Source organism: Motacilla alba, chromosome 3 (assembly GCF_015832195.1).
Source record: "Motacilla alba alba isolate MOTALB_02 chromosome 3, Motacilla_alba_V1.0_pri, whole genome shotgun sequence".
NCBI lineage: Eukaryota > Metazoa > Chordata > Aves > Passeriformes > Motacillidae > Motacilla > Motacilla alba.
Window position 1 is genome coordinate 88,496,657 of NC_052018.1, and position 22,096 is coordinate 88,518,752.

Here is a 22,096-nt window from a genome sequence, read left to right on the forward strand (position 1 = left end):
TGTTTCTTTTAATATGGGACTTTTTCTAAAATTATATTGGTAAGTTTAATCATAAGAACAGGTCTTCCTTCCAGGAACATTAGTCCTTTCCAGCATTTCTAAAGGCTTCAGAAACATACAGCCTTACAGTGAGTGGCTTTTTCATTGAAGACCCAAGAGGGAGTAGGCAGCTAATTTAATTAATTGATCACTTTGAAAATTGAAATGAAAACAGTCATGTAAGTCATTAAGATGAATCTCTTCTTCACATGGTAGCTGTGAATTGACCTTTGAAGGGGTTGCCCTTGTCATCTTGCCAGCTCTGGTGTTTTTACCCTGATGCTTAAGAGTGTGTTGTGATGGTTTTGGACAAAATACAAGGATTTGTAGGTGACTTGTAAGTTGTATAATTTTTGACTAAGGTTCTCCATCAACTTGATTCATTATCCAGATCTTGTCATCAGTTTTTCAAGTTTGGAGCTGAGATTAACCAATCTGAGTTGCTAAGAGTCACTTAAACACTGTATTAAAAAAATATTGTCAGACGCTGTTAATTATTTACAGTTTTACTGTGACCAGGCCTGCAGTGTACATGTTACATTATTATTAGGAGGAAATTTGATTTTGTTATTTATTTAATAAAGTTGTATTCCCATTTCAAAAACAAGATTAGAAGTTAAAAATACTCATAAAGCAGCACTGGGTAAAAAATTTCCAGTCTTTCAAATGTTTCTGAAAGCTTGGAGACTGCAAAAATGCAGAGCTTTTCTGAAACCTTTTACAAAAGGTTTTAGAAATCCCTAAGATAGCCAACTACACTAAGATACCTGTAGCTAACCTCATCCACAAGAGAGATGTTATGAATTTTTATTTGAGAGACATTAGTTGTCAAGTTGCATTTAAAATTTCTCAGTGCTCATTGAGAGTTTGAGGAAATATGCTTTGATTTTTATGTTGTTACATTTTTAGTAAATATTGTAAGTTGCTGTATATTAAATAGTGCTTGTACTGCTAGTAGTTTTCCAACATCTGTTTCCTAATGAGGAAAAATATGAGCAAAATAAACGACCTCTTTGGAAAACATTGAATTTCTAGAATAACCAAAAGCTAATGTAATAAACATTACCATGAACTGCTTTGATTTCATAATCACTAGCTTGTATCTGTCTTATTTATGTAACAAATGCAGTAAATTAATGTTACAGTTGTTGTTGCTCATCTTGAAGTGAGGTGGCAAAAAAGGAATGATCCAGGATAAAATAGCTGTCAGCTTCTTAAGTCATCTGACTGTCATTGAAAACTGGGAGTTTGGGAAGATAATGAGAATCTGCAGAAGTTGAACATCAAAATTCTTTGGTCCTTGCTATAAAGGGGTGTTGGCATCCTGACTTCAATACAGAAATCTGGATGGCTATAAATGGTGCCCTTTAATAAGTAGAAATGCTGTTTAAGGGCCTCTGCAAACCTTAGAGGTTACAGAAGCAAGAGATTGTCTTTTTCCCAGTGTTCTGACAGAATTGAGGCCAAATGTGTGAGCTTTCCATGTTCTTTGCTCCTTGTTGTTTCTCTTGGAAAAGAAGGTAATTTGCTCCGTAATTCATTAATGTTGATCTTGTTTAAATTAAACAGTAATACAGGAGAAACTGAATTTTAAAAGTTAAGCCATGTGTTCCTGATAGAGTTGAAGCAATGAAGTTGTGGGAGCCAAGTACACGGGAGGTCTGTGACCACCTATTGCTGATTTCTTCAATAAATGCCAGTTGGGTTTGCATTGGATCTGCCATCCAAAATAAGCAAACCAATGACTACCTCAAATTCAGCATGACTTAACTATAAAAGGTGAATCAAACATTTTAAAGATAATATTTGTAGAGCTCCAAGCTGTGAGAATCTAGGATTGATTTCAGTTGCATAGACCTAAGCTGCAATCAGTGGTACTTAGTGGAGATAAAGGCAGAGCAGAAATCAAAGCAGCCCTACTGCTACTGTAGGTAGCCAAAGCCAACTGGAGCAAACCCCAGTGTTGCACATGGAGCTTCTGAGCCTGCCCAGTCTGATTTACATCTCCTGGAGGGAATGCTTCCTCATTCACCTACCAGGCAGTTCCTTGTTGAAAACAAATAGCTCTTTGTTACTCTGGTCATATAATATTCTATAAGTGCTTAACCTAGGCCTCTTCAAAGACCTGTGAACGGGAGCCTGTGAATTTTAACGGATTCTTAAACTCCATTAACCTTTTTCTTTGAAAAACAGTGCCTGTACTCCGAACGGCTAACAAAAGATTTCCTCCTGCAAGTGTCTTGAACTCTTTTTTTAAATTTTATATTCACGTGCCGGGATTGAAAATGCAACTGCAAAGAAGTCTGTCTATTCTATGCCCAATTGCTTGTTCAGCATTAATGACAAGAATTTGAGTAAGTTTGGAAGGCTTTTATTTTCATGATCTAATCCAGAAATCTGCTATGAAGTGTCAATAATATGCAAACGGGCACCTGTGTTTTCAGATTTTCTACTGTTCAGCCAGGCCTACCTAAAATAGTAAGAAACAAAGGACATATATTTCTATCATAGTAAAGATACTGTTAGGCTAGAGCTTTGGGCAATTACAAAAAAAATCTTCTGTAGTCGTAGAGTCATAGAATCATCTGGGTTGAAAGGGACTTTAAAAACCCCCTAGTTCCTACTCCTCTGCTGTGAGTTTGGGACACCTTCAACTAGAAGAGGCTCTTTAGAGCCCCTTCCAACCTGGCCTTGAACACCTCCAGGGATGGGGCATCCACAACTGCTCTGGGCAACCTATTCCAGTGCCTTACCACCCTCACAGCAAAGGATTTCCTCTAAATATATAATCTAAGCCTGCTCTCACTCAGTTTGAATCTATTCCCCCTTGTCCTGTCACTACAGGCTCTTGTAAAGTCTCTCTCTTGCAGGCTCCCTTTAGGTACTGGAAGGCTGCAATATTTTTGAGGCTGAACAATCCCAATTCTCTTAGCCCATCCTCATAGGGTGATCTGGTAAGGACACAGCAGCTCTTCCCATTGTCATTTTGTTCTCCTTGATTAAATTAGAAATATATTTTTTTCTGCATCTTGTTCTTGCTAAGTAGTAATCCAAAGTATATCCTTTCTGTTCCTGCTTGTTGCAGAAGTCTTCTTTCCCTCTGCCTGGCAGGTCCAGTCTGTGACTTGACTTTCACATGTTCCTCCGGGCAGACAGCCTTTGGCCTCCTTTGATGATGCGTTGAAACATTCTGCAGCATTAGCTGTTAGTGCAATTTAATGCAGCAGTTGGCTGTCACCTGATTTTTATTTCCACCTGGACAGTCAAGCTCCAAGTGAGAGCGTTGTGGAGAAGTACTAAAAAGTGTGGGGCAAGCTCCTAAGTGCAGTAAGATTCCAGGAGCAGGCTGGCTATAAGCTCTATATCCAAACACAAAGCAACAAACTGAACTTCTGAAAATTATGGTATAAGGCATCTGGACACAGTACGTCAGGTGGCCACTGGGTCTTTGGTGCCAGCTCTTTGAATTCCAGATACGCTGTTGTTACACTGAACTACTGGCTAGCAAAGACAAAGCATTGGTCAGGTATGGATCTGTGCCCTGGCATCGCAAGGCTGCTATTAGTATAGATATGTAATAGTATGAATATTGTTTTGATAGCTATTTTACGTTTCTGGGTGGATATACCTGTCTCTAGCTCTACCCTGTTCAGAGTCATGTACAGTTTATCATCTGGAGTGAGCATATGATATACTTGTTTCCATTAATAACCAGGTTGGAAGGGAAATGAAATAATTTTTGGGTTTTGGAGAGAAAAAAGGCATGCTGTTCCAGATGTCTGGAGCTCCCACCTTTTGCTACTGCTGTGACTTTCTTGTTTGGAGACAGATTTCCTCAAATGTTGTTTAGGAGAACACCGCTTTATTAGTATTGGTGTTAAAAAGGAAACATCTTGTACTGTTCCCCCTCGTGTTGCTGAAGTTCTGCACGAACAGGTCGTGTTGAATACTGTGCAGTGCATCATTTGAAACGTTCAGCATTGTGATTTTTGGCTGTCAGATCTGTTGTGTAAATCACTGTTTGATTGTCTTCAAGACTGAGCTTTCTGCTACAGTCTGAACAACACTGAAGTTTCTTAGTTTTGGAAGACTGAATTTCCTGTTGTGTCCGTCTGGCACATATGGATGAGAACTCACTAGCATCACCAGAGCAACAGAACCAGCCAAGGACAAGCGTTTGGCATGTTTTATGGTGGAAAAGTCTCATTTCAAAGTCAAAACATGCATATGCGCATACTTTAAATGAAGTGGTAAGTGCTTAAAAGGTGGACCAGAATAAAAAACATGCCTGTGTTGTTGTTGTCTCTTCTTCAGTAAAAGTCGCATCAGCCGGGTTTTGCCCGGGGCACAGTTTGTATGTTGGAAATTTTCTTTCCACTGAAAACACGGAATGATAAGCGAGTCTTCCATTGTTTTGAGGGAGCTGAAGTGCAGTAGACTCATTAGGTTCCTCATATTGGCTGGAAAGTGTTGTGGCTGCTTTCATCCATTTGTGAGAGATCTCTTGTGGTTTGTTTTTCTTCTGAGCCTTTGACTGATCAGTCCCTCTGTTTTCTCCTGGGTTGAGCTCCCATCTCTGTGAGTATTCCTTAGCTGTGTTTTCATTCACGTTTGTGAAGAGCAACTTAGGCAGCAACTGGATGCCCAAGATACCGGAAAGATCTTTGCTTAACTAGGGTGGATAGAAATGAAGTCTTCCTAATATGACTCTCCAAAAATAGGCCAAATTAAAATTGCTTTGGCTTCTTAAGGCTTTGGTTCTTGTTGATTTATATCTTCTCAGCAGGCAGCTTGTAGCTCTTGAGCTTTAAGGCAAGTGGTAGGAGGCAAGCATGGAGAAGTTTGGAGAGGTATGAAACTAGACTATTTCACTAATAAGAAAGTGTCCAAAAAGTCTGTTTTTATGCAAAAGCAGAAAAAAACTCTTCTGAAGAGAGATCCTGGTAGCACATATTCTGCTGTGTGTTATGTTGATGCCTAATATTGTAGGCCATAAAAGAAAGCATAAGTCTTTTAGGCTTCTTGCAGAGTTTATTGCTGAAGGTGAGAGCACTGTTTCTGGTTAAAGCTGTCTTTTTTCAGAGGGTCATAAGCTAACTCTCCATAGGCAAATACAGCAGCCAAACTATGCAAGAGCCTCAAACCTTTCATTTTTATGTCATAATCACATATCTTACTTGAAAAAGCTTTTTTTCCTTGAATTTTAAAGATGTTAGAGTTCAGAATATTTGTTGGAACATTTTTCATTAACAGTTTTTGGAAGAGTTTCAAACATTAAGAGAATCATACAAAGAAAGTGCCAGATAAAATAAAAATGAAATACTGAACAGAATTAGTCATACCTCAAGCTTGTGCTGCTTGATTCTGAAAGTTTTTTAGTACAAGTCTCACTGGGCTCTTCAGAATAATTTCTGTGTTTTGAACCAGATTTCCTGTTTGTTCAAGTTTTAAGTTACATTTTTAAAAAGTTTTCATGGCTAAATATGTTTCAGTGATAGTAATACAAAGAAAAAAGAAGTTTTTAACCTAATTTTATTTTTCTAATTGGAGAGAAAATAGGTGTTTCTCTCTTGCAAACTGAAAAGGCAGAGCAGAAAGTAGCTTATTACCAATTTCCATTATATACACAAAATCCCAAATATCCTTGTTTGGAAAAAGAAATACCTGATTTTAAAAACATGAACACCTCTGGTCTTCATCAGAACAGTGGAGAGCTGTGGCCATTAAAAAGCTGTAGCAAGTACCTTGGTACCTTGCAAGGGAAGTTTCCCTTTTATGAGCAGTAAGAACTGAAGATTTCTTTTTGTTGATGTGTTTAGATACACACGTTATCTATAAACAAAAAGACCTAGTAGGTGCTACAAGGAGCTGGTTCATCCAATCATAATGAAATGTATCAACTGCCATTCAGTGGAATGGCTGTGGGAGGAAGGTGTTGCCATTCTGCAAGGGAGACTGTCACTCAGAATGGACCAGGAAAAGAAGCTTGGATTACTTAGCCTAATCATTTTTTATATGCATTCTAATTTGACCAATAGTTTATCTTCATTAATTAAAACAGACCTGCCAAACTAGTTTGTTTTACTGCTGTTTCTGAGCATAAGGTTATAAGGATTTAAGCTTTAAAAACATTAATTTTTTTTTTTTTTAGGCTAAATCCTTGTTTGGTGACCAGAGCTGCCTATCTTGATGTCCTTGTGATGTTGAGTACTCACCTGGGGAAGTTTCAAAAGCAAGGTAAGTCAATATACTGTTCTATACATCAGATTTAATATTTGTATCTGTTTCTGAGCTCTGTTGAATCTGGAGAAACAACAGTATATTACTTGTGCTCAAGGTATCTACTGACTTCTGGAATCCTTTAGCTGCCTTGTAGAAGAAAGTCCTTTATTCTGCCTTCTCAAGAGCTTGTCCTAGGTTTTGTTGAGGAGAAAACTGAGGTACAGTTCCATGTCAAGGCTTGAAGTGATGGTCTTGCAGTATTCCTAGTCCTAGAATGGCTAGCAACAAAAAATATCCTCTCCATGTTCCAAAATGGTTTTTTAATCCAAAATCCACATCCTGGACTATTGCAACTTGAACCTTTCCAGAAAGCCACAGAAATGTTGTCTCTTGAGACACCTGAAATAGTTTCAAGGAAAGTGTTTTCTAATGTTTGGAAGTTTTATAAAAAACACCTCTGAGAGATTCTTTCAGTTTCCTTTTTCCATTTTGATTCTTTATCAGTGGGAATTTTTTGAAGGACCGGTGAAAACTATTAGTGATAGATTACAGTTAGCACCAGTATTAGTGTAGATTACAGTTAGCACCAGTACAAAACAAGCTGTGAACAATAAGAAAAACAAAGGTATGGAGGAAGGGACACCCTTTCATGTGTGCCAGTGTGTAGGCAGCTTTCAGTCAGCTCTAAGTAGCTTCCTTGTGGGCCTCTTTTGTTCCTTTCTTATGAACAAGGGAGTAATAAATTACCTTGTCAGTCCAGGAAGGCAATTAATGAATAGTTCTGTCATTTCATTAAAGTTCTTAACACTGCATTTAAGTCACTGGAACCGTTCTTTATTTCAGAGAATCATGTTGTGGGCATTGTTAATTTTAAAACCAGTTCCTTTTGCTTTTTTTGCCTAGACCTTTAGTTGATGTAGTTCCATTCTAATTCTAAAATTGCTATTGGTGTGATTTCTTGTAAATGTACAGTTCAAATAGGGATAGTTGTTAGGAAAGCAAATTGGTGATGAACATGTCTGACATCAACTTGACATCTGACATCAACAGGTTGATGCAGAACTAGCCCTTACAACAGAAGGACAGACATACAGAAAGGGCCACATGCTTTATAGGGTGGCATGCACCACCTTATCTAAAACAGTTTCAATATAACACGTCCCTAGGGATATTTTTTTTTTCTGGCTATTTACTGTTTTTTTCTGGGGCTCAGCTATATCTACCAACAATAATTCTTATATTAAAAATATTTGTTCTTTTTTTTTATTACTACAGAATAAAACTTTTTAAATCCTCATATGCCATTGGCCTGAGAAATAATCCTTTGCAGTACATTAAAAAGTCTAGCTGTGTATCACAACTACAAAATAAACAAAAACAACCACCAAAGCCTCCTTCAACCATATTTGGGCTTGTCACCCTTTTACTTTGAGTACTGCTTTTTAAAAGAGAGATCCTTTTGGGAATAATAAATTTTACTTTTTTTTTTAACATGATCCTCTACCATTGTTCAGCTCCTTTGTGGTATGAATCATCCTAGTTTTTCTGTATTCTCTTCATCTGAAGGTTTTTTTCATCGTCTGATTATTCTTGTCACTCGCCCTTCAGCTCTATTTTTGTATTTTCTTTTAGGAAGGAACAGCCAGTACTCCAGGGGAGGGCTCCTGGTTTTGCTTACTTAGTGGGCATTGCATTTCCTTTATCAGTCTCTTTCCTATTTCAGTTATCCTTGGGGTTTTTTTGTCTGTTCTGGTTTTTAAACAATTGCTGCACATTTGCAAAGACTTTTATGGAGCTCTCCACACCAGGAAACTCCCTTCCTTTTTTTAAATGCCCCTGACTTGTGAATAGCCCTTTGAGCCTGAGGGACTGAACCATGCTGTGGCTGGATTACCAACTGTAGTGAATTCATTTATTTTTCAAAGCTCATGTGGACTGTACCAAACCTGGGTGCTGTAAGGTACAATTTCTGCAGAAGGAAAGCAATTATTTTTGCAGATTCTCTCTGCTTGGGTGTAGTTCATCAGTATTGTTTTGCTTAGAAGTTTCATTCCTGCGTAGGTTTAAAATTACTTATTTCAGGCAGTGTCTATAGAGAGTAAGAATTTAGGCTGGAAGTACTGTTTTGAAAACCTAAAGATACATTTGGGACAATTTTATGTATCACAGGCAAGAAGCCCTTCTGAAAGGAAGGAGTTATGTGTTTATATTGAATAGAAACTGAGTGTCCCATGACACAGTGAGAGCAAGACTAAACTCGCCAGTTAAAATGGAATGTTTTGAGTCTCTCATTTAAATGTTTTAAAGATATGATTATTAATTGAAGCGTTATATTTTTCTGAGATTAAGTATCTTACTCATATATGCATGTCTCTGGTTATGAGCCAATTTTTCTCTGTTCTAATCTTGATTTGTAAAGTTGTTTCAATGAATAAAGGGTGAGGGACAAATCCAAATGAAACTGTTTCTTGATGTGTTTATCTAAGAGGCCCCAGGAAGTGCTGTATATGAGTTCCAGGCCACAGGCTGAAACTGATTTTCATCAACAGAAATGGGAATGCAATGTAATGAGCCTGCAACTGGTTAAAATCAGACCACTTCTAATTGATTATGCCTGTCTAAAGAGGCTACAATTACAAAGAGGTTTTCAGAGAACAGCTCTGCCTAGGCCCTTCCTACATTCTGATTATTTTCTGTAAGTGATTTGTTGTTTTGAATTAATAAAATCTGTCTCTTAAAGTGCAGGATAGGCCTTAGGGAATTTACTTCACCAATTCAAAGAACATCAGCTTTAAAATGTTGGCTAAGGAAGGCAGGGAGTAATGGATACCAAAAGCATCTTGTCCAGCTAAAAATTTACTGCTGGTTAAATGATGATTATTTATCTTAAACAAAACAAAACAACCCAAGCCCCATAGTTATTCCTATTTGCTGGACTGGATGGAAGTGTTGCCACCCCAAAAGGGTGACGAGCCCAAATATGGTTGAAGGAGGCTTTGGTGGTTGTTTTTGTTTATTTTGTAGTTGTGATACACAGCTAGACTTTTTAATGTACTGCAAAGGATTATTTCTCAGGCCAATGGCAGATGAGGATTTAAAAAGCTTTATTCTGTAGTAATAAAAAAAAAGAAAAATATTTTTTAATATAAGAATTATTCATGTAACTGAAAAAAAGACAGTTTTTTTTCCTTGAAGTGATAGGCAAAATCTAGAACTTTTTTCTCAGCTCCTGATATGTCTGAGGGCTTTTAGATATGCTGAGACAATACATAGAGCCAAGACTATATAAACTTAAAAATATTTTTATTCTGTTATCAATTGTGGTTGGAAGCAAGCCTTAAAAAAAAGAAAAAAAAGTTAAAATATAGAAATACTATTTTTACCTTTATTGAGAGTAAAGAAAGTTCTTAGCAGGTATAGGATTATTTGATGAGCTAATATCTATTGTCACTATTAACAGTTATTAGTAGTGTCCAGGGAATTTGTTCTTGCAGACCTCTTTGATGTATTTTCTCCACATTAGCTGTTTTTATTGATCAGAAATCACAAATGTCTAGGGCCTTTTCATTCTCATGGGAGAACAATGCAGTCCTCTTGCAAAGGATATTCTGGCACTTCTACCCTGCTTCAAATATTACAGAGGAATAAAGTAGCATTTGTAGGCATATTGGGGTGGGGAAAATGACCTCGAGTCCAGGTGAGAGCATGTTCAGCCTTAGCTGTGTATGTGGTTATTTGCAAATTCACAAGTTTTGATCAGGAGGAGTTAGAAGCAGAGGTCTGTAGAGCTCCAGATCCATGTGTGCATCTGAGGTTACACTCTTTCCTGTGCACTCAGAGATGGGCTTTGCAAGAGATGGAATACAGGACTCTGGTGTGATACACTGTTTCACCAAATAAGATTCCTCTGTTGAATATATGAACTTCTGAGAGGATCTGACATAGACATTCCTGCCTTCAAATCTTCTGGTAACTGATGTGTGCAGCAAAACAACAAGATGAGAATATTACTGTGATCTGCAGTGCTGCTAACACAGGAGCCAGAGTGTTGAATTGCAGTGAAAGCTCAGATCTGCCATGCTCTGTCTCTCTGTAACAGATGAAGAATGCCACAAGACAGAGTGGTCACATTTTCCTGCTTGTTCACATCTTAAAAAAATTTTCTCGTAGTATTTAGTCGTTTTGTGAGGGGAATTAATGGATGAACTCTATAATGTACCTGACTAATAGAAGCGCATTTTGGCCAGGGTCATGTTCCAAAAAATGGCACTTGTTGATAGAGCTCTGTCAATGTAAGTGAAGCAGGATGTAGAACAGAAGAGGGAAAAAATGTAAGAAAATTTTGCTAAAGATAATCCTGCCAAGTTGTTGCTTTATCCTGTATATATGCTGTCAATCTGGTTTGGCCTCTTGTCAAGTATAGTGTCTTCAAAATTCGAGTTTGGTGGGAAAGAGAAAACCTTTAAACAGGATGTCAAATAGGTTGAATCTGTGATTTAGGAAAAGATGCCACTTGTAGTCTAACTAAGCATTTTTCCTTTCTCCATTTGAGGTAGAAGAATTTATAAAAGTTCTTGAAATTAACCAAACTCCAGTGTTGTGGTTAACCCTGGGAACAGTTACTTAGTATTTACATGATTTACATTAATCCTGTTCATAGAGAGATTGTTTTGATATAAAAATGGAGTAGCCAGTATTCTGCTCTAACTTATTTTCTTTCCTTGAGTTTTGCAAAAACATAATTCCATTTTCTTGCTTTCTTCCAAATACCTAAACCTTCTGTAGATGTAGGTTAAAATGCTTAAATTCTGCTCATGAAATAAAGAAATGGTAGCAAAAAATACTGTGCACTACACATGTGTGTGTGTGATGAGAAACATGAGGTATTATTTCAACTGTCTACTGGTTTTGTCCTCAAAGACAATGAAATACTTATTTAAATAACATACAGAGCAAATACCATTCTCTTGGTTATATTTGTCCATTTTAATTGGAAGTTATAAAATACATTGATAGAAATAATACTGATTATCAAACTGATGCTTTGCAGTGCTTTGCAATGCGAGCACAAATTGCTCTTTACATAGGAATCTCTTAAACGTTTGCCTGAATTACATGATTTGTAGGTCTTTTAAATAGCATTTGAAGGTTGTGGCCATGTTGTTTTCTGTATCATAGTTCCTTATCTTTTCCTATTTTGGTAAGAAGCTAGATGGTAGCTAAGTTTTTCCTGCAGGCTAACTTACAGACTCCTGATTTTTGAATGATGAAAATTTGACCAGGATAACTAGGTTGATTACTTTAGCCATACTTGAATTTTCTTTTCCTAGATCCTTAAGAAATATGGCCAAAGAGTTATTTGAATAAAAACACTGGCAGCTTGTTAATGTGTTTTGGTTATTTGGTGTAATTAGATTATAGTTAAATTTACTCTTAATGTATTGAAGGCAATTTTTGTTTATTATATCAGAAATTATATAAAATTTGCTGGTATATTGACTGTGGCACTGGGTAAATGTTTTTATTTTGAGTTAAGAAAGGTAAAGATGTAAAACATTTTTAGGATGATCTAAATGCCCTGTGCCTGCGAACATTAAATTAGACTAATCAAAAGAAAATATTTTTAGGTACTCAGTGTTCTAATTCAATGCAGACAGGAGAATGAGTGAGTTGAGGGTGGCATTGTTGGAAGTCCAAGACACAGGGAGTGACTGGAAGTTGCCTGGACAGTAAAATGCCAGAGGCAGAATAAATCAGGGATGTTGAAGTGATCCAAAGACTGACCAAATGTTAGTGTGAGACAGAAGAACAAAATGGGCCAAAGCTGAAAAGAATAAATTTTTGGAGAAAGGAGATGGATATGTGCAACACCAACAGCTGTCAGAGAAACGTTGGAGGCAGAACTTGTGACACAGGTGGAAGAGGGGGAAAGTAAAGGTGTTTTTAGCATGATGGCAGACACAGTGATCAGAGGAGGGTTGTGGAGGGAAGGCATGATACTGCTGGAATGCTCTGTTGAGCAGGGAATATGGAAAGGTGTTCCATGAGATAGGTGACACTAGAGGAAAGTGGAATTGGTCACGTTCATTAGTGTTAGCACTCACAATTCTGTCCCCACGTGAAGACAGAGACTGCTCATCCTTTCAAAATCAGGTTCTCTTTAGATTCCAACAGGTACCACTGACTGACTTGCACTGTCTCTGTGGGGTTTTATAAATTTATATGGATGTAAAATACTGGAAAAGTCAGTGCTGGGCCAGAGAGAAGCTGTAAGAAAAAAACACCTGTAAGAAAAAATAGCTGTTTCAGTGTCCAGATATAACGGGTTTTTTTCCCCTTCTTTTTTCCTTTGGAAACTTTCCCTTATGCTGTACAAAATGCAATGGGATGCTTGTGTGCTTGTGTCCTCAACAATAAATTATCCATGGATTCTGGTAATCAGTCATGTTTGTAGTTTTGAATTGTATTGTGAGTTCTAATGCCTAGTCTCTGATGTTGAAGAAGTTGCAGATGTCTTTAAAAGAAAACATCCTGCTTAGAATATGCCTTTTTTATGATCATCAACAGTCACCTTAGTATGGCTGTGTAATGAAACAGACTTTTCTGTTCTCTTTGTGGTTTTATTTCCATTTAGCAGTGACTTTGCCTAATCCACTTTTAATAAAAAGGAAAAACACAAAAGAAAATACTTTTCCTTAGTATTTGTCTAGGAAAATCTCTTCTTGGCACTGATTACCTCTCAGCCTACTCCCTATTCATATGATCTATTCAGATGTCTGTGGATGGTAGTTAGAGAGTGGATTTTAACCTCAGTTCATAAACAATTGCACTTTCTTGCCGGTCTTGTTGAATAATGAGGAATATCCAGATTTTTGATGCTCAGAGCCCCTTCCCATAACAATATACTGCAGGCAAAGCAGCATTTTATTGCTGCTCTTGCAAATTTTGTCTGTTCTTGCCGAGGGTCAGTAAGTTTTCTAATGCTGGTCGTAACCGCCCCCCCCCCCCCCCCCTTTTCCCCTGCTTTGTTCTTTTTTTCTGGAGCCTCTTGAAGGAACATGGAAGATGGTTTGGATGCTCAAGGTTTTGATGGTTTGGATGCTCAAGGGCGTGCATACAGGATCTAATCTCAGTATTTATCTAGATACAAATACTTAGAGCTATACTAATCACATGAACAGAAGGAAGCCCCTCACACAGTACACCTGATGATCAGGAGAGTTGTCCACTTGGCAGTAGCTAAATAATCACTGCGAAATTACCAAATCCTACAGAAATGTATCAATTCTGCAAGGAGGTGAAGCAAGTTTAGATTTAGATATGGAAGGAATTCAGATTACTTCTCTCACTTTTGAACAGGCTGTAGTGCCTCTGAGATGAAATATCAGGTGAAATGTCCATGGTTTGTTACTTCCTGAGCAGGGACATTTTTCTGTCATTGCTCTATGTATCTGCTTACTCTGGGAACAGACTGAAAAGATCCTGCCTGCCACTGCTGTGAAGAGCAGAAGAGAGACAGGCAGGGTGCAGGTTTGGGAGCTGCTAAATTTTGAGGAGGTTTATAACTGGAGAGTCATCCAGTCTACTAGTTCCATTCTGCTCCTCTTCCTTTCCTCTTTCTTTTCAGATGGTGGAAGACCATTTTACTCCATATACATGACAGAACATCATTTGATCACAAATAGGATTAAAAAAACAGCTCCTCAAACCTAGATGCCGTGACATAGATGATGTGTGCGTGTATCGGTGTGGGGGACTGAGGGTGTTTGTGTCGGGTGTTGAAGAGAACCAAATGGTTGTGTAAGATGTCTCCTGTACTAGAAACAGGCTGAAATTCTTCCTGTCCCACAAATGAAGCAATCCTTAAGGGGGAAAAAATAAAATTAAATCCACTTAATTCTTGAGGGCTCTTTTGCATCTGTCAGCACCCTGGAGAGACTGCTGTTTGCCAGGACCCTTCTTTGGTCAGCCAAAATTTGTTCTCCCTTCTCACAGCAGCTGGTCATTCAAACTGTATAGTGATGTTTGTTTGTAAATAAAAGTATGTTGTTACTGTATCTTAACAACAGAGGCTGACATTTACTTTGGGAACTAGTGCGGTTTTCTGGTTTAGTTGGATATTTTGATGTAAGCCAAAGGAAAGAGTTTACTTAAAGCTAAGCAGATGAAAAAACATTTACATGAAAGCCTGGAAAGACTTCTTAGTGATGAAGTTGAAAGCAGGAATATTTCCACTGCATTGTAATAAGACGGGGGCATTCTTTCCTTTTGTACATATTTGTGTGAAAAAAGAGTGTTGGAGAGCATGTGGAGCACAAGATGAATGCAGAAGGATTTGCTTTCTGGTGTGCTGAGGCTAAGCAAATATTCAGACAGTCTTACTTTGCTGACGGCCTTGCCATTGAGACATCCAGTTTTAAAGAGACTTTCTGTAAAATAGATGAGCCACAGTGTCCAGTCTTTCACAATTGCATGGGAAAAAAAAGAAGTCATCCAGAAGGCTTCCAAAGCAGAAGTATTTGATATGTACAGAAAAAGAGGATCTGTTGCCAAAGGCTCTTGTATCACAGTCTCTGCAAGCTAGTCGTTCTGGGAGCGAGTAGCTCTGCTATGTTTTAAATATGCAAGTAGTTTTCCCCTTCGAAAATGAAGACATAAAGATAAGTTGTGCTGGCCTTGCAAAACACAAATGAAAGTTTGCTGAGTTGGAAGGTCAGTGCATGGCCAGCTCCTGGAGTCCATGGGAGGGTCACAACTCTCTCTGATGTTGAGTTGCAGGCTGTGGCAAAGTTGGCAGCATTGACACCAACAAAATGGAAGACACCCTCCCCCCTTTCCCTAATTTTTTTTTTCTCTCGCTCCCTCTCTATCTCTTTCTGTGTGCACTTAATACTGCTCTCCCTTTCCCTGCTCTGGAGCTTTGACCCTTCCATCCTGTCAGCTTTCCCATTACTGCTTGCATGTAGCTTACCTCAATATAAAGCAATGTGGACAGGAGATGAAAGCATTTCTCTTGCAGTATACTTACAAATACCCCCTTGGTTTGAAGAGCTGAGCCAGTGGATGTGTGTGTTGCTGAAAGGCTGCTGAGGAGGGGAGCAGGCAGGAACCGGAGAGGGTGCAGCGCTCCAAAACCGAAGCTGTTTGTCTTCTTGAACTGAGGTGTTTGACCTTGAACCTTTTTCTTTCAGCTGCCTGGGATTATTTCTGTTGTTAAACTGCTGTCTGTGGACTCAGGCTGTGTAATAACTGAGACGAAGGCCTAATCCCTCTCCAAGGCAACCAGACAGTTCAGAAATTAAGGAATTCTGGCAGTTGGATATGTGTCGTGTGACATGGGCATTAATGCTAGGTTATGCTGTGATGCCAGTGTGTAAAAGCAGTGTGTTTGGAGGCGGTTTAGAATTGTAGCAAATAAAGATACAAGTTTGCATTGCTATGAGACAGAAGTCAGCTGTGCCATGTAGAGGATAATGCTGTGAGATGGCTTTGCGCTGATACTGGAGTTCTCTGACTGCATCAAGTCCCTTCAGAAAAGAAACTGTAGCGAAAATGTGAATGACAGAGCTAACGGTTGGGCAATATGTCTGAAAATTTTTTACAAATACTACATTTCTTTGAAGTGTGTCCAGAATTACTCAGAAATGGTTCTGTCTTATGTGCTAGACCATGTACAACCCTGTCAACTTTCGGTGTAAATGTCAAACAAATTAAGATGGCTTTAGAAGAATCTGAATATGAAAGGGCAGGATATTTAACTGTAAATAGAAGGCTTAGGGAAATGTCTTCATGGACAACAAAATGAATCTATATTTGTACTGCGGCTTTATGTCAAATTCAAGAATTTAGCAGGACTATTTGGACAGGCTTTTAGCTGTGCTCAGTGTTTAATTATAAATAGCAAAGTTACATGGCAATGAATTGTCTTCTTACAGATACTGGAGAAATGTAAGTTTGTTTAATCTTTGTATTTGCCTTTAGTGCATTTTTACCTTTAAAAAACCTAAACTTCCTACATCCCCTGGCAGTAGTGGCACTGTTCTCTGCTCTTTTGTGATTTTCCCCTACTTGCATTTGAATTTTGGGGGGTATAGCATGTTCATTTTCTTGCAAACTATACAGACACTGAAGTGGGCAAAATGGTTTCAATATTATAAAATGGTTTATTCCTGCTGATGATGGAGAAGGTTGAACTTAAGACACTTGAGTATTTCAGTCTATGTGGGTGTGAAATAGGACCATTGATGACTTTTTTCTTTATTTTGTGTCTACATTGCCAGCTCTGCTAAAGCCAGAAACCCTCTGGTATCACAGATGGCAGTGGCCTCTTTGTTCGCTCCAGGAGGTGGCCAAGCACTAAAGAATGTTCTCAGGCTGTGCTGGGCCATGTGGACAAGGTTGTGCCAGTGTAAATGGCTGAAGTGTCACAGTTCCTGGGCTGATACCTAAGAGGGGTTACAGTGCAGCTCCTTTGTATTCTTACCTATGTTAACTGTTCAAAATGAATAAGAATAGGAAAAGTATCCTGTTTTTTTTTAGTAAGTAAATTCGTTAGACTGATACACACAGGACAGGTCTGTTTATCTTGAAGGGGCATCTTCTTAATAGCATTTTTTTCTGACTAAAACTATGAAGGCATGAGATTTTCAATGTTATCAGAATGACCTCTGTCATAATTTCTCCTGATTTCATTTGCAGCTGAGTAGTCTGACAGACAGCACTATGTTCAGTCTGGCCTTTGATTTTAGAGCTAACTATCCACATTTTTTTCCACAGATATTTAATAGTTTATTTGTGTTAATAACTTTCTGCAATGGTAGAAATGGGAGGCTTGTACAATTTGCAATATTGTATTACTAGCCTGATTGAAAGAAATACTTACCAAACAGATGTAATTGGTAAAGATTGCAGGCAGTCTGCAAGGTACTGCTGCATTTTTCAAGTTGTTTGAAACTTCCAGCTCATGTGTTGAACAATCACAGTTCTCAGAAAATTTTGTGTCCTTGTTTCATTTGATTTAAATATGAATGCATGCGATATCTAGCAAAGCTTTTTTATAATTTGGAATCAGTTTAAAATGTAGGAGAACTCTGATTTTCATTTCATCATGCCTGGATTTACCTTATGATACCTTTTGCATTCCTGATATTTGTCAGCTTCACGGTCTGGAGGAGATGGCAGCATCACTTAGTTTCACTAAGTGTTACTCTCATTGCAGGAATGCAATTCCTTGACTTTTGGGAAGAGATGAAAAGAGTAATTTCAGATTCTGAGTTGATGTCTGGTGTTCCCTACTCAACTGCAGTACCAGGACTGATACAGTATCTCCAGAGCATCACCAAACTTGTAATATCAGTGCTGTCAGTGACTGCAGGTCCTGACATCCCGAGCTGTGGTTCAGCTGCTGCAAAGGAAATGGCCAAGCCCTCACTGTCAGTGGCTCATCTTCTGCACTGTGAGTTCCATGAAGTGCGTCTGCTGGCATTGGAAGCAATACTGCTGTGCCTGAAACAAAGAAATTCCAAGCACATTGCAGAAGGAAGAGCAGGTGTATTATGTTTACCCACTGATTTGGAAGACACTCTTCTCACAATGGCTCTGAAGGAAACAAATCCCCAGTGTTTTTGCAAGGTAAGAGGGTGCTTTTTTTTGACATTTTTTATGTTTTCAGTAAATTATGTTTTTAATTTTCAGATCATGTTTGTAATTTTCAAAAATATATTTCAAACATGCAATATGCTTTTTAAGAAGTAGGTGACTAGTTGGGGTTTTTTGACACTGAACAGGAGCTGTGCAGTAATTTTGTAACAGATGTTCTTGTGTAAAAGCAAGAACTTCCTCTTTCCTTTCTTAGAACTGTCCAGAGAGAATCTTTTTGTTCTTGGAGTGGAACTTAAATCAGTGTTTTATTGATCTCAGATGTGCATATTCCTGTTGAGACTGTCTGTGAATTCTTTGTGCATTGTGTCTGCAGGTGCTGGAAATTCTTTATAATATGGATCTCAGAAAGGTGCTTCCAAAGACTGAATGCTCGATAAAAATGAATCCAAATGAGCTCTTAACCTGGAGTTTAAACCTTGCAGGTATCTCCAGCAGGTATGGTCTGTCATGCATGTTGAAATACTTAAATTTTAAAAACTTTCAACGTTGAACATTAATATATTGGTTTGGGACTGCACTTTCATTTAAAAATCTGTGTTTCAGAAAAGAGAGTGTGGCTTATTTAAACAAAGTGGGTTCATGAGAATTTTTCAGAGAAGACCTTGATCTGAATTATTCAAAAGGCCCACAAGTCATACTAGCACCCTGGAAATATCCAGTTGTACAGTTCCTGAAACAAGAAGTTGCTTTGGCTGTCCAGTGATAGCCAGTGAGCACAGTTCTTTCTGAATGGTAATTGGGAAACACCCACTTTACTGTAATTAGTATTAATGATCCAGCCCTACGCTCATTTGCTGTGAATATGCCATCCCTCCTATCCTGGTTTAGGGGCAGATGGTTTGTAGAAAGAACGACAGATCTCATTTAACTTGTTGGATTGGCAGAAATGGTTAATCCTAATCCTTAGGGTTTGCACTCCATATACAGACTGTAAAGTCAGCAGAAAGCACTGAAAATCTGGAGCCAGATTGTAGGTCCTACTGAATTAGAAGCTGTGCCCGTGCATTCTTAATGGAATGCACAAACAGGCTTACAGTGTCCAGACTAAGGGTATGACATCCTGTTTCTGATAGTTTTTTAAGCCATGCAAACATTGCAGTCCAGTGTTACAAACATTGAATATGGAGGGTATGGAGTGTAGAACTGCATTTTGCAGCTGTGCATATTTGCTGCTGATTTGCACTGAATTGTTCAAGTTCAAATGATGACGGGAGTGGTCATTTCTGGGAGGAAGTAAGCTACTGCTGGTAAAATAACACTGACTGGTGCTGTTAGAGGGAAGTGGCTGGAATAGCAGGCCTTGCTGCTCCGGTGTTGCATTCCCCATGATGGGAATAGGCTTCAGCAGCCATGGTGCCCAGAGCCATATCCTTAGATCCTGCATAGCAGCTCTAGCAGAGATATTCCTGCAGCTAAACACCAGCTTCAAGAGATGCATTTGTTCGCAATTTAAAATAATGCCTGGTTTATTTGACTCAGGTTCCATTTTCAAATGTGTTCATCTATGAGAAGTATGTAAATATAAAGTAAACATGAGAGAAGTGAAAGTGAGGGCATGTTTTGTTTGCATGTCAGCTGAGAACTTAGCTAACATCTAGATCTCTAATGTAAAAGCTTCAAGTGCTCAGCTTGAAAAATATCCATTGGTGATCATCTGAAATAATTTAGAGCTGGCTGGTTTTCTTCTAGAGATGGAATGATGACAGAAATAGCTGGCTTTTTGATATGTCCTTTGCCTTTTTTTCTCAGCCCTGAAGGTCAAACCATAGCTCTCAAATTTGCCTCCAAATTGATTATTCACCTTTTGCAGAACCATCAGCAGGTAAGGGAAATGGAGCTGCTTAACAGTTTTGTAATTCTGAAGTTTTTAGTGATTGCAGTAATGTGGCTTCTTTTAGATCCAAGCCCCAAGCTTGTGTTTTCTTGTGTCCATTCATCATTTTTGATGTTCTTTATTATGTCTTCCTCTCTGAATACGCTGCCATGTTCTGAAACGACACAGCCATGAATATCATCTCAGTACATCCCTCTCAAAGTAATTTCAAGTTAAATACATACATAAATATTTTTGATGGAGTAATTTCAGCTTCTGAGCACATCCAAAATGGTCACTATAATGTAGAAAGGGAAATGCCTGTGGTGTTTAATACTTGTTCTGAATCCAGCCCATTTACTGAGCTGCAGCTTTGTTGTGGTTTCTTGATTTTTGGAAAGCCCACAGGAGAGCACGTCGGGTGGGAAGGCACGAAGCTGAAGTAGTGGTTGGGTGCAGTTCCCAGCCAGCTCAGATTTCTTTTGATTTTAAATTGTCAGTCTGTGATGTCACATATGTATGTGTAGAGCAGTGCAAAAGCAGCTTTAGTGCTAGACGTTTTTAAAAATATTTTTAAATCCACATAGTGGATATTTTAAAACAAACAAAATTCTCATGATTTGTTTTAAAAGGAAGATTATTTTCCTTACAAAGCTATTATTTTTCATACAATGAGCAGCAGAATAGTTTCTTATTATATGCTAATAACCATGCCTCATTATAAAAAATATAATATCACATTTGCACACAAGAATTGAGGAACATGAATTATGATATTAAATCTTTTTTGATAAAGGAGAGGCACAGTGTGAGTACTTAAAGTTAACATATCAAAGCAGAATTAATGAAAAATGCTGTAAAAATCTTAAATAGAAATTCTGCAACAACTGTCTCTAAAAAGCATATAAACCATGGGAGATCTAAGATATACCTACAGAGAAAGCTTTTGGCTTTGGGAAAGGCCAGGTACTTCAGATTTCCATCTAAATTCTTTCTTTGAGCTTGCATTCAATATTTACATCTGAGGTAGGGATTTTCTCTTCCATGAGGTAAAAGTTAAGTTCTGTCTTTCTACGTAGTCCGTCCATGTGTCTGCTTGAAATTTGAATAATTGTAACATTGTGGGAGATTTTGATTTTTTGTTTTCACCCATTATAGAATCTGTAGGACACGCTCTGGCTGTGTCCCTTTGTGCAGTGCAGGTACGTGGCCCTGTACCAGGCAGAATGAGGCAGAGTTTGACTGAGGTTTCATTTATTCCATAGTTAATGAGGTGGGTTGAGGAGTGGCTGAATGGCACATCCCAGAGGGTCATAAAGCACATCCCAGAGGGTCATAAAGTGTCACAGGGTCTAGTTGGAGCCCTGTCACTTGTGGTGTCCCAAGGGTCAATACTGGGCCCAGTATAGTTTAACTTCTTCATCAGTGACTTGGGTGAAGGGGCAGGTGCCTCCTCAGCAAGTCACTGACAGCACAAAGCTGGGAGCAGTGGATGATACCCCAGAGGGCTCTGCAGCTCTTCAGAAGGACCTTGACAGGCTGGAGGGATGGGCAGAGAGGAACACTCTGGAATTCAGCAAAGGACCATTGTATTTGTCCTTGGCTTGCATGTGTGGAAGGACTGAGGACACAAAAATGCGCTTTGACTTGTGTGGTAATTGTGACTCTGCTGTGAAGGGACACAGTCAAAAACTTGCATGTGTATACTGCTCTAACTAAAAGAAAATTTCCCAACTTTTAAATGTTAATGTGGGTTTCACCACTTTGGAAAAACCAGGCATTTACTAATGAGCAGTATGCCTTAGGCAGGCCATGGTTCAATGTGATGGGAAGAGGTACAGCATGCTTCTCACATCTTCTGTGCCTTCAGATTTCAGAAGAAGTCTTGGAAAAATGGGTTCAGCTGATAATGTATTTTTGTGGAGATGAGCAAGAGACAGAGATGCTGTTAGCAGCTGCTGAAGTTCTTAAAAGTATAACATCATTCCTTCTGAGCAGTGACAAGCTCATTCTTGGTAAGTAGCTTGAAAGTAATTTTCTGGATCTTTTTTTCTGAAATCCATTAATACATGATTTCAAATGTATGTGTATGCACAGTCAAAACATAATTACATCAAACAGTGTTTTTTGAAAATTTTAATAGGATTTATTTAATTACTAAACATACAGATTTATTCAAATTCTGGTAGGAAAAGCACATGTGCCCAGCCTCTGGCAATAACTCAGCGGAAGGGGTACATGTGATGTTGTGTCTCCAGGTCACTATACGCTGGTGTACAGAACTACTGGCTTGCAATTGTTCTGTGACTTGAATCTTTCTTTAGTACTCTGTTGGTGGGCTAGACATAGTTTAGTTTAACA

General features: G+C 38.4%; 1 protein-coding gene across 4 annotated transcripts in view; it reads left to right on the top strand.

Annotated features, from left to right (window-relative positions):
* The window catches only part of THADA (THADA armadillo repeat containing), a 156,260-nt gene that overhangs the window by 101,542 nt on the left and 32,622 nt on the right, over positions 1-22,096 (top strand). For all 4 annotated transcript variants that reach the window (XR_005256532.1, XM_038133724.1, XM_038133725.1 and 1 more), the window contains exons 31-35: positions 6,191-6,276; positions 17,480-17,892; positions 18,236-18,357; positions 19,672-19,744; positions 21,606-21,750. Coding sequence is in view for 3 of the 4 variants with exons in the window: in XM_038133724.1 (XP_037989652.1) it covers positions 6,191-6,276; positions 17,480-17,892; positions 18,236-18,357; positions 19,672-19,744; positions 21,606-21,750 (839 nt within the window). In the remaining variant the exon portion in view is untranslated. The remainder of the gene's footprint in view (positions 1-6,190; positions 6,277-17,479; positions 17,893-18,235; positions 18,358-19,671; positions 19,745-21,605; positions 21,751-22,096) is intronic.